The 17,457-nt window shown below is 31.6% G+C and overlaps 2 protein-coding genes across 2 annotated transcripts; one reads left to right on the top strand and one right to left on the bottom strand.

The window, feature by feature from the left end:
- Positions 1-4,562: 4,562 nt before the first annotated feature.
- LOC106756936 (subtilisin-like protease SBT4.15) lies at positions 4,563-8,509 on the top strand. Its single transcript, XM_014639533.2, has 11 exons — positions 4,563-4,706; positions 4,804-4,895; positions 4,988-5,085; positions 5,169-5,312; positions 5,382-5,487; positions 5,665-6,175; positions 6,300-6,400; positions 6,487-6,714; positions 6,805-6,913; positions 6,996-7,209; positions 7,302-8,509. The coding sequence occupies exons 1-11, from the start codon at positions 4,599-4,601 to the stop codon at positions 7,847-7,849; spliced, it is 2,259 nt and encodes a 752-aa protein (XP_014495019.2). The 5' UTR covers positions 4,563-4,598; the 3' UTR covers positions 7,850-8,509.
- A 478-nt stretch (positions 8,510-8,987) lies between these two features.
- Positions 8,988-13,837, bottom strand: LOC106757437. Its single transcript, XM_014640107.2, has 6 exons — positions 13,489-13,837; positions 12,183-12,590; positions 12,033-12,110; positions 10,452-10,517; positions 10,253-10,318; positions 8,988-10,148 (listed from the first exon to the last, which is right to left on the bottom strand). The coding sequence occupies exons 1-6, from the start codon at positions 13,720-13,722 to the stop codon at positions 9,342-9,344; spliced, it is 1,659 nt and encodes a 552-aa protein (XP_014495593.1). The 5' UTR covers positions 13,723-13,837; the 3' UTR covers positions 8,988-9,341.
- Between the last annotated feature and the right edge of the window lie 3,620 nt (positions 13,838-17,457).

Here is a 17,457-nt window from a genome sequence, read left to right as displayed (position 1 = left end):
GGGACGAATTTGACACACTTAAATCAAACTGGAAACCAAAGAAACAATTAAACCTTTTAAATAAAAATGGTATGATTTTTCTGACAGTAACAATTGAGGAAGTGTATTTATTGTATGGCCATATATTAAGAGCTAAAAAATTGAATAAAAATAGATAATTACAACTTTTTTTTTTTACTGATACTTTACAAATCCGTCATTGAAGGTGAAATTTCTGCCGACATTATATAAACCTATTATTGTTTAATTGTTTAATTACTCTTTAAAGTTTTGGTATTCGATTTATTGGCAATTAAAGTAATATTATTGAAGCTAAAGATACTTTACACAATAACTTTCTGAAAAGTGGAAACAGCAAAATATATAAAACTAAAAACTTGTTCAAATAAGGTTTGAAACAACTTATAACGTTTTGATAACTTTTACTGATTTAAATATATTTTTAGTTATCTTTGTTTTAACAAAAATATTTTTAAATCTTTACACTTTCTATCTATTCTTTCTTGTCCTTGATATGATTAGTTTAATAATATAAATAAAGCTACTAATAATATTTAATGTAATTAAGATAATTTCAAAATTAAAATAATTGTACTTTTAATATGTAATTTAATCGAGTACTATATTTTGATTTAATGTAAACAGAAAATTATTTATAATTTATGTTCACTCTTATAAATTAAATTGTATATTATAATTTTGAATAATTGAAAAATTATTTATGTTCTAATACTATAAAAAGTTTTACGTCAACTTTTTGGATTACATGACACATCTATAAAAAGTTTTCTTACCTTAGAAAATAAGTTTGATTATAGTGCCTATAAAATATAAGATTTAGACTTCAATTTTAGTTTCTATAATATTCAAATATGTGTTTTAGTCTTCTTAAAATTCAAAATTCTATTATAGTTTACTAACCTTTGAATATCTAACACAGGATTGCTATACATATTGCCAATGAAATACGTTTAATTACGGAAATAACTCAACTTTCTCTTTATTTCAAGGAAATAAAAGTGAGAGAGAAATTAAAAAGAAAATGAACTTTTTTTCAACTCTTGTTTTTTAACTTTCTTTCTCCTTTTAATCAACAAAAAATTTCATTAGTAATTCTTCCAAATAAAGTAATAAAAAAAAAACTATTTTTTTAGAGAGCATTATATAGTTTATAAGAACCTATACGTAAAATAGTAAAACTAGAGATAGTAACATGCAATGTGACCTATGATTTCAAATTTTGAAACTTATTCGATAAAACGATTGAATCGACCTGAGTGTATCTAACACGAAAAATAAATAAATCAATTAAATATATAAAAATACATATATCCTTGCATATAAAGGTAGTAATATAGATCAAACAATTAATTTATATATTTCTTAAATAATATATAAATTAATATAGATCAAACAATCGTGAGGGAGTTTGAAGCTAAAAAAAAAAAAAAGTGACATACATAAAAAAGAAAATGAGACTATTTTAATTTGTAAAACATCCGATATATTTTAAATAAAGTATGAATAAATATGGAACAAAATAGTGATATGATTTTGGTAATCACATTGTTCATATTTTATGTGTTTCTTTTTAATGGTGAGCATATCAAAATTGTTAAAACGAATCCGAAGCTGTACTGTGTGGATGATGATATCACATTTGGAGGAGACAAGCTTAAGTGGATATACAATGGAGAGAGAAAAAAGTCCATGAAAATGGCTTTGAAAATATAAAGATAAAATCGTCTTCTTCATTCCGACAAGACATTATCAATATAAAGAATACAAAAACCTTTCTCCACATTTGAGAAATAAAATAAAATATAAAAATATTGTTCCGATCCTAAATCTATCTATATATAAAGTGTTATCTATTTTAAAAGTAAAACTTCCTTATAATTTTGTCATTAAAAAAAACACATTAAAAAATTTAAAAAAATATATATTTGAACCATCTTAAATCTTAATTTTTAAACAATATAAAATTATTAAAAGTCACATGATTTATATTGATTTTAAAGTTTAGTTTAAAGTATATATAACATATTGATACGGGAGAAGTTTCAATCGTAAACGTGAAGCATTGTTGTATTAATAATTATAATAGTTGTTATTATTACAAATAATTATTGACGTACGTAATGTTATTAATTCACTTTGAATATTTTGTCCTTCATCAAGCACATATACTCTCATTGTAATCATGCTAAAAACCTCTTCAGCATCATCTAACTTTGTATTCCTAAATATTATATACTGTTCTTTTGATTCCACAATCACCATATTATATTTTCAAGATTTTTATATCTAAGACTTATATTTGAATGACCTAAAATTGTATTTTAATATATGTTTGAACAATTAGAGTCAATAAAAAAAATATTTATGATTTTTTTCTCGTTCAAAATATTATTTTATCGTTTGATCATTATTTATTACTCTAAAGTCAGTTAGCTGCTTGAACTACGAGCTTCTTAACAGTGCTTGTTAATCATCTTTGTTTGATTTGAGTAAAAAATGTATATATATATATATATATATATATATATATATATAAAAGCTAATAAAAGTTTGAAAATTTCAGAAATACTACAATTTTCCTAATCAACTTATTCCAACTTAATTCAATAACATATATAAACACATTATTTCAACATTAGACCAATTTAAAAAACTATATATCGAGATTAAACTATGCCTCTTTTACACATCAAATAATTTTAATTAATATTTCATTATAATATACAAAAGGTGAAAAACTTAAAATTTCAATATTCAGAAACATTTATTTTTCTTTCATATTTATATCATCATTTTCAAAAACTTTTAAGAAATTAAATTATAGACTTCAGTTTACTTCATAAGTCCTTCAAATAACTTCAAAAAATCCTAAAAATAAAAAATGTCATAATATTACTAATGTATTTAAAGATTTTGACACCAGTTATTTTGAATTATTAAATTTTGATTTTACAATCAAAGTATATATAGACGAGATAAAAAAAAAAGATGAGTGTTTTGTTTCAAGTATGAATTGAAGCATAAAAATCAATAGTCTCGTAACCAAATCATTAAAATATAAATAAATAATAAAATAATATGGATTCGAATTTAGTTTGCATAACAACTTGATGGGATAAGTTCCTCCAAGCTACGTGACTCAAGCAAGATAGAGAGTTCTAAATGGGTTGGTGGTTAAGGAAGATTGATGGTAGTTTTTAATGTGCTCTCAAGAAAGGTTAGATCAACTTAAGAAAAAGAGTGGCTAGAGAAAATTTGGCAACATAAAAATACTCAATTCAAAAGTGAATTTCCATGACAAGATATACCTCTATTTATAAGTTTGGATAACCCTAAAGGTGTCTCTAAATTATAGAAGCAAAACCCTAATACTCTAACTTGGAGATCAAAGTAAAAATCCTCTCCATTAGGAAGATGACACTTGACCACTACTAAGAAGAAATCATTTCTATTAAGAGCATGACACGTGACCACTACTAAGGAGAAATCATCTCCCTTAAGAGCATGCCATATGGCAATAGCATTAGTATATGTCTCACCAAAAGAGAGCGGAGAATACTCTAGCCAAGAACTCACAAGTTTCTAAAAGGTTTGCTCTCCAAGCTAGGGACTTTACTCTATATCCACATGTCTCTTTAAAGCCCATCTCTTTTAGGCCTAAAACCCTACACTACAATCTGAGGCCCAAATACAAGGTCCAATGTATGCTTGGTCATGACTAGAGAGTATGTCATCATAACTGAAGCCAAACACCCTTAAAATTAAGTAATATTTTTAAATCATAAAGAGTATTTAGCTTTGGTTTTGCTAGTAACTAAAGCAAAATATCTTTTATGTTTCGGTTAGAGCTGTTAAAACGGGTTATGCAGCTCAACCTGACTCGATCCACCACAGATTAGTTACTCAGTGAGATAATCCAACCCAACTCACTTATTAGTAAGCTAAATTTTTTTTGAATCTAATCTAATCCATCACGAGTTGGTGGGTTAAACGGATTGATAATAATATGTAGTAAAATATTTATATTTGTATATAGTTATATAAATAATATATTACTAAAGTTAAATAATGTATTTCACGTAATCGAAAGCAATAAAATATTATTGTCTATTTTGTTTTGTTTTTATTGAACATAAAAAAATGATTCAACAATAACTGTCCTAGAACGTGTGAAGGAGTGGTGTCACGCCATTTAAGTGAAGCGTTGGGAAATAATAGTTACGTTTTGGGCTTTGATTTAGTCTTTTTATCCAAAAGGAGTCTTGGACTGAACAATCACACTGCCCTCTCTTACATTTGTAATAAACTGTTACGGTTGAATACATTGATTGATTCATTCATGGCAGCATTCCTTGACTAAGATCCAAAATCCAAGCCACCAAATACTGATTCCTTCACACTCTTTCGCTCCCTGCTCTTCTGCACTTATAATGACACTTTTTTCGCATTCCTGCATAATCTACACCCTTTACGCTATACACGCAATATCAAATTATCACTATATAAACTCTTCCTTTCTTCCTCATACAATCCAACATATACCTTTTTCTTTTTCAAATTAGACAGTTCCTTGGAAAATGAATAATGCAATAAACATGTTACAAAATTTGCTACTGTCACTACTGCTACTATTACCCTTTTTCTGTCCTTTGCCCGTTCAAGGATTTAATCAACATGAAAGAAAGGTATGCCCAACTTATTTGGAACTATCTTTCTCAATGCTTCTTTTATTACACTTTTCTCAATTGCATCAATTTTGTGGTAAAATAAAAAACAAAACAGCCATATATTGTATACATGGGAAATCTACCAGCGGATACAAACTATGCAGTGAAAGCCCACCACCACAGCTTGTTAGAGACTGCGATGGGAAAGTAAGGATCTCTGTTGTCAAATAGGAAGGCATTTGATTGCACTTTTTTCATTTTTTTTTACGATGAATGACTCTTTTTATGTTTTACTTCAGCGAGCAGTTAGCCAGAACGTCCAAAATACATAGTTATGGAAAGAGCTTCAACGGATTTGTTGCACGACTTCTGCCACATGAAGCAGAGAGACTCCAAGGTTGGTACAGTAAAGTGATGCATTAAAATAAAACACAGATGTTCTGTTAAGAATCATGCAATGGTATTTGATTTTTTTTGCAGAGGAGGAGAGTGTGGTTTCTGTGTTTCCAAATAAAATTCGTCATCCACACACGACAAGGTCGTGGGATTTCCTAGGAATGCCCTTAAATGTGAAGAGAAATTCCATGATAGAAAGTCATATTATTGTGGGGGTGTTGGATACAGGTATGAAGAAAACCTTTGTGTGATGTTAACAGTGAAAACATATAATAAATTGGTTTTCTATCGAAACAGGCATTTCGATTGATAGCCCCAGTTTCGACGATACGGGGTATGGACCTCCCCCACGTAGATGGAAAGGCAAATGTGTAACTGGAGCAAACTTTACCGGCTGTAACAAGTACTGTTCTATGCATCACTTATATTTCCTCAATCAAGAAAAACATAATATTATGTTAATCTAACATCGTATGTTACAACAAATGTAAACAATTGTCGCATGTGAGTTAGTCACGCATGTTCATACATATGTTCATGCAAGGTTGATTAGATTTGGTGTGGAATGAATGAATCGCAGCAAGGTGATCGGAGCCACCTACTTCAATCTGGCCCAGAGCAACTCAAGCTACGACAGCGTGAGTCCGGCGGACGACCAGGGTCACGGCACTCACACGTCGTCGATCGTGGGGGGCTCAGTGGTGAAAAGGGCGAGTCTGTTCGGCGTTGGCACAGGCACTGCGAGGGGTGGCGTCCCATCAGCCCGTCTGGCTATGTACAAGGTTTGCTGGACTGCAGGCTGCAGCGACATGGACATGCTCGCGGGCTTCGATCAGGCCATTGCGGACGGCGTCAACTTCATCTCCGTTTCCATCGGAGGCCCCGCACATAACTTCCTCAGGGACCCAATTGCCATCGGAGCATTCCATGCTATGAGCAAAGGGATTCTCACTTCTTGCTCCGCCGGGAACGGTGGCCCTCGCTACATGTCCGTCGAGAATGTCGCGCCCTGGATTTTGACGGTAGCTGCTTCCTCCACTGATAGACAGTTCTTTACAGCTGCTGCTTTCGGTGATGGAAAGAACGTCACAGTAAGTATGGTAGTTTCATGTGTAATCATAATTTAACTCTCTTAACTTGTGTGCTAATATTCTTAATAACCAATATAAAATAGTTAACAGTGTAAAGTTCTGGTATTTGATTTGTACATGGTAGGGAATGTCGATTAATACCTTTTCGCCCAAGAAAAAGATGTATCCATTGACCAGTGGACTCCTTGCTTCTAACGGTACCGAAGATGGCTTTGGCAGTCCTAGGTATTGTTCTTCGTAATTGATCCTGATTTGCTTCCAAAACTTTGTTCATTAGAAAGATTATGATCGGTTTGAGAATTATGTTTTAGGGGTTGTGACTATGGAACTATGAGCAAGGAGAAGGTGAAGGGCAGGATAGTGTACTGTGTTGGGGGAACGGGAACACAGGACTTAACCATCAAAGATCTAGAGGGAGAAGGAACTATCGTAGTCGTTGACGACGTAATAGATGCCTCCTTCTCCACGGTTATTCCAGCTACCTTTGTTGAAGCCAGTGCTGTGGACGAAACCATTGATCTCTACATCAATTCCACAAAGTAAGTTTTTTCTTTCGCCATGCTGCTGTTCAAATAACTCTTTCAACTTAAATAACCCAAAGAAAATATCTTGATTGCATTGGAATTTAGGAATCCTGTAGCCGTTATTTACAAGACAACATCTAAACAAGTCCCTGCTCCAATGGTTGTTTCTTTTTCATCAAGAGGTCCTCAAACAGTCACCCCAAATATCTTCAAGGTGATAGCTCTCTCTATCTCTCTATCTCTCCCTTTTGTTCCATTTGGCTTTGCTTCTAAATCTCTATTTGTTGTATATGAAGCCTGACTTGACTGCTCCGGGAGTGGACATACTAGCTGCTTATTCCAAACTGGAATCAATAACAGGGTACCGTGAAGACAATCGTTTTGCTGTTTTTAATATATTATCAGGAACATCTATGTCGTGTCCTCATGTCACTGCAACAGCTGCCTATGTCAAATCCTTCCACCCTGACTGGAGTCCTGCTGCAATTAAATCTGCTCTAATGACCACTGGTGAGAAAATTAGAATATTCAATGTGCTAAAATTGTGACTTCACAACAAAATTTTCACTTTCAAATCTAACATCTTTGTCTCTACTATTTAGCCACTCCCATCGAGATCGGTGACAACTTCACGGTACTGGGATCTGGGTCAGGACAGATTAATCCTGTGAGAGCATTACATCCTGGTCTGGTCTACGACATTGGAGTGCATTCCTATGTCTCCTTCCTTTGTAAGGAAGGCTTCAACAAAACCAACATTGGCATACTACTTGGCATGAAAAATTTCAATTGCTCAAGCATTAAGATTGAGCCAGGAACGGACGGAATCAACTACCCCAGCATACATATCCAACTTGCCACTCCCCTTGATAGAATTTCTGGAGTTTTCTATCGGACTGTTACTAATGTAGGATATGGAAATTCAACTTACAAGGCTAAAGTTACAGCCCCTAAAGGTCTTTCTGTGAAGGTCATCCCAGATACATTGCGTTTTATCCAATTGCACCAAAAACTGTCATTTAAGGTTGTTGTGAAGGGCCCCCCAATGTCCTTGGACACTTATCTAAAATCTGGATCACTTGAATGGAACGACTCTAAACACACTGTCAGAAGTCCGATAATTGTCTATAAACCAATGTCATTCTATTGAATGTATTCAACCGTAGTGGACAGTAGCATAATCTAGAAAATTGGCTACGTGAGTTTTTTGGATTTGAGGAAAAAGAAAATCAGAAATTTATTTAACAAAAAAAGATACTTGAGGACTTCTCTATTTTTTCCCCTCATTTTTATACATCTTAGTTATTTGGTTTAGCTGAATGGAAAGAAATTTGACTGCACGAGCGACCTCCATAATATAGTGGTAGGATTAAACATTATCACCTGCATCTCTATTTTTATAGTGGTAGTCATTTTTATACATCTCTATTTTATTCATCACCTGCATCTTATAATCTCTCAGTTTTTCTCCTCTTAATAACTCACACTCCCTCCATAATATAGTGGTAGGATTAAACATTATCTCAACTCTGTCACCAAATGCCTTATCTTTCGAGTTTGAGCATATGGGGGAAAAGGGGTACCCATTTTAGAATTTGAAATATGAAATATAAAACAAAAATATTTTATATATTGAGCAAGGAATACCCATTTTACGGAAAGGTTATGCCACAAAATTATGAAAGAAAAGCACCCTTTATAACTGCTGCATCAAAATCAGCATAGTTCTGAAGTTCATAGGCATATCGAACCATGAAGATGTCACGAAACTTCACAGAACCACTGCCGCCACTTATCATTGACAGCAGGGGATGACGCTTGGAAAATTGTTTTTAAATCAGAACACTGAACAAACGATGTAAACTGTTTGATAAAATCAAAAGAAGATTAATGATAGATTTGAAAATACATTTGAATAACATAGGATAACAAATTGCATGTTCGACTATGCAGATTTAAAATGAAAATGTTAAATGAAGTTGAAAGTGGACTACGTAGATGAAATTGAAATCCATACACAACGGAAAGTCTACCTAGTTCACATACATGGAAAAAGCACTGTGTTCAGACTTATGATATGCTTATAAAAATATAGAAGCTATTGCATTCATGTCATTCACCCGAGGGACCAGCCAAATTTTGAACCTAATAATAAACAGGAAACAGATATCCCCGCACCGAAATTAATTGATACACACACAAAGAATAGAGGCCGTTGTGCACGGCATGATTAAATGTCACTACTTCAGTTGAAAGATTACCTCAGTTCTCAAATAAGGATATAAAAGTACAAAGTCTAAATTTCTCTTTGTTCTGTCCATTAAAGCGGTAACAAATTTCTGATTTTTGATGTTTACAGTCAGAAGTTGAAAGTTGAAGATCCCGGTATAACAACCAATGAAAATTTTGGTCAGTTTCCGCTTAAGAAACCAACTTCTCTCTGTCTCCTTTTCTCCTCAGTGGGGGGAAAAACTCCTAATAAGTAAATTAAAAATAAACAAGCAAGACTAATGAAAAAAAATTAAACCTTCAAGAAAGACAGCTCTTCACATGATTTGTGGTTCAGTTATTTTCCTCCAAAGTTCCCCGATAGATAGTTGACCTGTGTGGAGGAACTTGCACCCTTGGAACATATTCTACGGTCAACACTGCATTCGAGACTGGCGGTTATGGATGCTTTTCTGCTTAGTTAGTTCCTTTCTCCTCTTTCTTGCTTCTGCCGCAGCAACTGCATCAGCTAGACTTTTCCCCTGGCAAATGAACTGTTTTTGTTTCTTTTCAACTGAAGATGCTCCAATATAAGCCGTTGAAGATGCTTTATTGTTTGGACCAGAATGTAATTGAAGCTCGTTTTCTTGTTCGAAAGCGCAAGCATGACCATTACAACCAAGAGAGGGTCCATGATTATTTTCTATGATGTGACATTCTGTTTTCTTCTCACCTCCATCCAATGAAAATCTTGAAGGGTCATTACCGAGTCTGGCTTCTGTCCAGGCTCGATAATCCACATTTGCCAGTGTATTCAAAGATGAACTAGAACTACAGGGTTTGCCTAGAGAAAGATTATCTTGTTTATCTTTCAGGCTACAAGAAGGTGATGATTGTCCATTTCCAAACTGCGGACATGGGAATATCCAAGGGCATGGAAACATGTAATATGGATTTGGTGTTTGCTTATCATTTATAAGGTTATTTTGCTTGTGATATAATTCAGACTCGGAAGAACAAGGAACATTAGCAATAGATGGAATGATGATGGAATTAAATGATGCATTTGGTAAATGAACTGGATAAGTGGGCTGAAGGGGCGAAGGCCAAAATACATGTTGAACTGGAAAATGGTTATAAAGGAACCATGGACCACTACCAGACGATGGTGTTACCTCAGCCACAGATGACTCGGGCTCAACGGGAGTTTTCTCTTCTTCAGTGTTTGTTGACTTGGCGATCTGCAAAATGGAAGATGACATTGATTTTCCTGGATTAATATACTTCCTACGCAAACAAGAGTTACACAAAGCTTAAAGATTTCTATAACATCAAACCAACTTACTTGTGCCTTTAAGTACTTATTTGTAGTCTCCAAAGACTGATACTCTTTCAAAGCCAAATCTTTCTCCTTTTTGTCAGAAAGTGTGGAAGAAATATGAATTTTCAGATAAAACATCCACTAGGGTAAAAAGATTAGGATAAAGAAAGGGAAGACAATAAAAGTGCCTCGATAAAAATATAAAATAAGGGATAGTACGTACCTTCTTTAGACTTTCATTCTCCACCACCAAAGTGGCAGCTTTTTTTGTTAATTCCTCACACAGAGCCTGAAACGTTTTTACATACACATACATATAAAGAAGAAATTTGTAAATATTTCAGTGACAAATCAATCAACAAGAAATAAATATACAACTAAAAAAAATCAGAGTTTTTCTTTCATGATAGTTCATTTAAAAATCATATTATTGAAGTTTGCAATAACACGATTACATATACATTCACAACTCAATTATAGATTTGGGAGTCTTTTGATCTAATAGAAAATATGATGTTATAAAGAACAATATACTGAAAAGATCTCGAATAGAAAAGATCGATTTGACATCTTGATGTAGTTACTTTGATCGGGACAGAAAAATTAGAGTAGCATACCACCGATAGCTAGGGAAGTCAATTACAGAAAACATTAAATAAAAAATAATCTTCATGGCATTTATCTAAAGAAGGCTCACATCAATACAGATGGTATCCATACTTAGGTCACAAATGGAAGAATTGAGGCTTTAGATCATTGTTATCAATCTAGAATAGCAACATATACCAGCTAATTTTGAAAATGATATAGCAGAGAGAAAAAGAGACCTGTTATTTTAAACATAATAATACAAAAAAAATAAAAAATTGAAGTCTATATCATGACAGTGCCACCATAGCACATGAAAAGCAGCTACGTGACTGCTATCGAAAACATTTCACTGGTTCAATCCTATAGTGGCTATAGTGGCCTAGAGCCTCCCCTCTCCACCCTCAAACTATAGTTGCTAAGCACTCCTTGTCAACTTTTCTATTTTGGAAAAGGGGAGGAGGCATCATGTCATTTAAAACTAAACTTTGGATCTAGCTGTCTAATTATTAACACAATCAAAATATAGCATATTAAAGTTATCACTAAAAGAAACATGCTGAACCGAAATAGCACACTATTGATACTAGTCTACTTCTGTATTTTGGAACACTGAAGAAGAGCAAAGTTATTTAAAACTAACATTTTGTTCTGACACCTAATTCTTAATGCAATCAAAAAAGGGTTTGTTATAGTTATTATGCCACTATATAAAAAAGGTTAACCATATTAGCTTCTGGTACAAAACTGCTTGCATCCTGTAGTTACAGATCCAAAAATTTTATGTTGTGTAGTAATACTTATTTACACACAAGTCTGAGGGAGCAATACTCATAATATGAATTGGTTTTATATTGCGTTTCAATTTATGAAGATTAATTATAACTACACTATACCTTATATTAAGAAAACTTAAAAGTTAGTGGGAGAAATTGTCCCCAAAGCTCACAAAGTAGAACATTTCTTGGATCTTGCTTCATTATGTTGTCATGGTAATAAGGATTGATTTTATACATTGTATTTCAATTTTTGAAGACTAATTATAATTACATTGTACCTTATATTAAGAAAACTTAAAAGTTAGTGGGAGAAATCGCCCCCAAAGCTCACAAAGTAGAACTTTTCTTGCATCTTGCTTCATAAGGTGTGTTTGGTTTAGTTTTAACAAGACATAAGCAAATCTAACAATGGTGAATTGATTTGCCTGTGTATATACCTGCCTACGTCGAATTGTCTGTCTGGCTGACTCTCTATTTGCCAATATCCTGCGCATCCTCCTTGCTTCTTTTTCTTCCTGAACAGAAAGCCCAGTAAATTATAAGGTTCTATTATACCCAGAAATTGCTGTACAAATTCACTCCCATACCTCAGTTAAATTTTTCCTTGACCTGTTATAACGACCTAAAAGGTTATTTGATTTATGTGTTACATTGGAATCCTGCTCCTTTGGTTTATGTGCTACATTGGAATCCTGCGCCTGCTCCACCTCCACCTCCGTATGACTCGAGTTATGTATTAAATTGGCATCCTGTTCCACCTCGGTATGACTGGAGTTATGTATTAAATTGGCATCCTGTTCCACCTCGGTATGACTTGAGTTATGTATTAAATTGGCTTCCTGTTCCACCTCCGTATGACTTGAGTTAGGTATTAAATTGGCATCCTGCTCTACCTCCATGGGTTCGGAACAGTTATTCTGCTGAGTCCTCTCTGCTTCTACAGATGCAGTAGCGTGTACTTTTTCATCTTGCTGCTGATCTGCAATAGCTTGGTCCTGCCATAAAGCAAACCATTTATAAATTCCTGTATCAAATGCTACAACTGGGTGATGGTATCGTAGTTATTGCATGTGATCTGTAATTAATTGACTTATTCATCTTAAAAAAAGAAAAAAAAAGAAGCTGACTAGGTTTAAATTCTTTCATGAAGTAAAAGTTAATCAGTGATATGCTAAGTGAGAAAACCGAAAAAAAAAAGTGAAAAAAAAAATCTTAGACATGGATGTCACATTAACAAAGTCTCAATCACCAACCAGGTAATCTGAATACCAACACATGGTAAAAAAAAATCAATTGTTAATATTCCAACTCATAATTTATAATGCATGTAACAGTAACTGATTGTTTTTATATAATATCAGTAGACCTCTCATTGTATTACTTACTTTCCATGGGATATAATTTTCTTTCATAAACAAAAAATTGTTTGTAGTGACTCTGAGTTCTTATACTTGGTGCTAACAGTGTGGGACTTTCTTTCTCTATTTCTAAAAAAAAATACAAAATGCAACTCAGACCATGGATGAGTCTTAAATAGAAAAAACATGGATCCATCGACCTCTGGCTGAAATTTAAATTGCTGAAGAATAGTTATCATTTTGTTTACTGTTCTGTCAATTGCAGGAAACTTATTTTATACAATTCCATTCCCCTTTTTTCTAATTTTAAAAGTTAAAAATAGTTATCTGAATCACTTCTTCCGCACCTAAATAAAATAAATATATAAATCCTGTTACCCCGCCTAACTGTAGACTACCGTGTGTGTTTACATAAAAACATAACATAATTCAACAGTATTAGTGAGAAATACTAATACTATTTGTGAGAACGAAGTTGAAATTGGCTGGACCCAAATTATATAATTAAATTAGGAAAGAACAGTGAAAAACGAACCGCAGTCCCAAGAGAGGGATCAGAGTGAAGAGTCGGTGAAGGATGAACTTCAGGAATGGCACATAGTTTAGTGCACCATTTGTCAGTAGAGTGAGAATCACGCATTGCCAACTGTGCGAGAGTCTCGGCCGCTTCCATCTCCTCCTTGTCAACAAGCCGATCCATACCTTCAAAGGAAGAGGACCTAGAAACAGAAGTGGAGGTGAATGCCCGCTTCTCCGATTCAGCATCCATGGTGAGGATGTTCACGCCTGTTGCAACAGGCAGAAAGAGAATGAGAGAGAATATGAGAGAAGAGTGAGTGTTTTTGTAATGTAACGTAACGGTGAGAGTGGGAACCGAACAGAGGGAGAGAGGGTATCACATCACTCACTGGTTAGGAGACGAAGAAGACAGATAGTAGATGATTGCCACGTGTCATGCCAGTTCACAAGTGGACATCTGTGATAATAAGCAACAAGCTATGTTGTCTCGCCACGTATCCCAAATTTTACCACGTAGGCAATTTGCCGCACTGCAAAAGTTGGCCCTTCAGTATTCCTCATGATTGTTACCCTAATTAAGCGAGTTTCAAAGTATAACCACAATGTCAATATCAATTCAAACAAAATAATGACTTAAAAACAAACACAAAATAATGAATTAAAAAAACACAAAAGTAATTTGTTTCTTAATTTACTATATCATTAACCTAATCTGCACAATTTGGTGTTTTTCTGCACCATTTTATGACAAAAATATATATGTTTTTCAATTATTTTCTCCTATTAACATACAATTATCTTCTTAAAAGATTATATATTATAAATTGTTTGATGTTTTCCTCTTGTGTTTTAATAAAAAGTGAATAATAATAAAGTTAATATAAATTGTTTTTAGATAATGAATTGAAAAGTGATGCTAAAATATGTTTAGTTATAAAAATAATAATCTTGGAATTTGTTTTGTTTTAAATAATCATTCAAATTTAATACATGATTCTAAAGCAGTGGATTAGTATAGAGTATTATGGTGATGAATGTGATAGGTTTACATATGAGTGTATAGACATTTGAGCATATCGATGAGATCCTTTCAGAATCGGCGTGACAGTAGCAGTCGAATGAGGAAGAAATAACTTCATCTCATGCGGTGGAGTTTGACATCGTCTGTGAGAGAATTTATGAGCTGTTATTCTTGTAGTTATGTTGAAGGTTTTTTTATACACGTGTTAAGTGTACGTGTCACTTAGATAAATCTAACTTAGATGAATAATATCACTTTTTTTTTTCAAAATTTTAAGATGTTTTATTAGTATATATTAAAGATTCTTTTATAATTCAATTATATATTCTTTATTAATTTAATTTTATAACCAAAAGGTTTTAGAAATATTTAAAATAAATGAATTAAATTTTTGTTTAGTAATATTAAAATAGATCACTCCACTCAATTTGAGTCAGTTCATTATAGGTCAGTCACTTAGTAAATCAATATAATCCTACTCACTTATTAGTAAGTTGGAAAATTTTGAACCCAATTCTTCATAGATTGGTTGGTTAAACGGGTTGGTTCATTAACTCATTTAATCACAAGTTTTTTTAATTAAAAAATAATAATAATTTTTTTCTAATTCAAATCTAAATAAATTTTAATTTAAAATTATGTTAAATTTCAAAGACAATTCAAAATAAAAATTACATAATACAATCCAAATACAATTTAAAATCATCTTAAATCCTAAATATAATCCAAAAAGGATGTTGCTTCCTCCACCACCACCCCCCTTCTCCCTCGACCTCCCCATTCCTGTTTTATCCCTCCTTCCACCTTTCTATTCTTGTTTTACCTTTCAGTACAATTTTATTTTTAGAATTAATATTTTTTAACTTCTACCCTCTCCAATCCTCTACATGAATGATGGCCTTGTTTCTATGTTTCATTTTCTTATGTCTCTTTTTTTATGATTATTTCCATTGTTGTGTCTTTTGAACTTTCTAATTATTTATCTTACCCATACCATCATACAAAAAAGTTAAGCAATCTCACATAAGAAAATGTTGATACATGAGTAAGAAATATCTGTCTTAATGTGTCAGAAAAAATATTGTGAAGGATAGTTAATTTTATAAAAAGGTTGGAACATTTTATATAATTGTTTAAATAAAAAAATTAAAATGTAAGAATTTTGAACTTTTGAAATTTTTTTAATTAATTCATGTATACATTTTTCATTTTTTTATAAATGTCAATAAAATTGTTATTTTATGATGTTAGTCATAAAATATTCATTATTGTTAGTCATAAAATATTAATTATCGTTTGAAGTTGCACAGTCGAATGACCACCCAAACACCCCGCACCGCCGCACCACGAAAAGCCACGTCATCGCACCACAAAACCAAACGGATATGGAGACAGGAGTATGGAGAAGAATCAAACTCATATGGAGAAGAAAAGTAAGAGTTGGGAAATGAGAAGAAACAGATCTGGTGAGAGTTGGAGGTGATGGGAATTTGGAAAGAGAGAAAGTGAGACTTGGAAAAGTGGAGTGGGGCTGTGCGAGTGAAAATGAGTGAGTAAAAATAGGTAAGAATTTAGGGTTTCAGAATAAAGTAAATAAATAGTGTTAAAAGTAAAAAAAGACCACTTTTGTAATTAAAATTTTTTGTAAAGGATTGGGGAGATGGAAGGAGAATGGGTGGTGGTGGTGGAGAAAACACCACCCATCCAAAAATAAATATAGAAAACAAAATTTAAGTGAGTTGACTAACCAATCCGGCCCACCATGAATTCAATTGAGATAAATTGAGTTCTTATTAAGTTGGGCTCAAAATTTACTCATATTAAAATTTCAATCTTTTTTTTCCAATCCAACTCAACTCAAATATATTGACTAGATTCTAACCATTTTTACACTACTACTAAAAATACTTATAGATAAAAGTTACTTTAAACACTTTAATGTTAAATAGTAAAACACAATTTTAGAACATCAATTTTTAATTTTTAATTAATTTAACTATTTTTATTAAGAAATTAAAATTAGTGTAAAGATCTTATATAATATATTCTTTTATATATTTAGTTCTCAGTAGTTTTTAAATATTTTTCTAGTTAAATTGTCTCTTATAATATATTATTATAAATTTTGATATATTAAATTAAAAATATATTATTTTTATTAATTAACTAAGATAAATTTTTTTTTAAGTTTTATTTATCATTTAATAAAATATATAATATGTTATACATAAATTTACAATAATATGACATAATAAGATGATATAATATAATACAATAAATTATATTTACAAATTATCTCAAATTTAGCACAAGTAATTGAATTAAACATAATAAAATATAACCTATATTTAAATGATATTTTTTTTCGTCAAAATTACAATATGATTTACTAAATTTTGAATTTAATTTTTTTGTTTATTGAATTATCAAAAACTATCATTTATTTATATACCAATTTTTATATTAAAAAATTTATATAACATTTCAATTTAAATAAAATTTATTTAATCATAATATTTTAATAAATGATAATATAATCAAAACTTATATTTATGAACATAAAGAAATACAAAATTGTGTGTTTAATATAATTACGAAATGTACTATTATATAAATTAACATTATCACAATTAAAAAAATTATTTATACACTTATTTTATCTTGATATTATAAAATATTATATAAAATTAATTATAAAATTTTTTGAACAATAAAAATTAAATTTAAATTCATATACTATGGATATAAAATTTATTTGTCATTTGAATCTAAGTAACTTCTTACTAAGATAATATTATATGATAGAATAATAATATGTTAAGTTATAATATTTCACGACAATAAAAAAAATACATTAGAAATTATGTTAAATGTTAATTTTGTATTAAAATTGTATATTTTTTTCTAAACTTAAATTTTAAATTATTTTTTATCAAATATAAAAAATATTTTATTTATCTAATT

The sequence above is a fragment of the Vigna radiata genome, chromosome 3, assembly GCF_000741045.1.
Source record: "Vigna radiata var. radiata cultivar VC1973A chromosome 3, Vradiata_ver6, whole genome shotgun sequence".
In the NCBI taxonomy this organism is placed as follows: Eukaryota; Viridiplantae; Streptophyta; class Magnoliopsida; order Fabales; family Fabaceae; genus Vigna; species Vigna radiata.
Note: the sequence above shows the minus strand (reverse complement) of the source record. Positions and strands in the feature narration are given on the sequence as shown.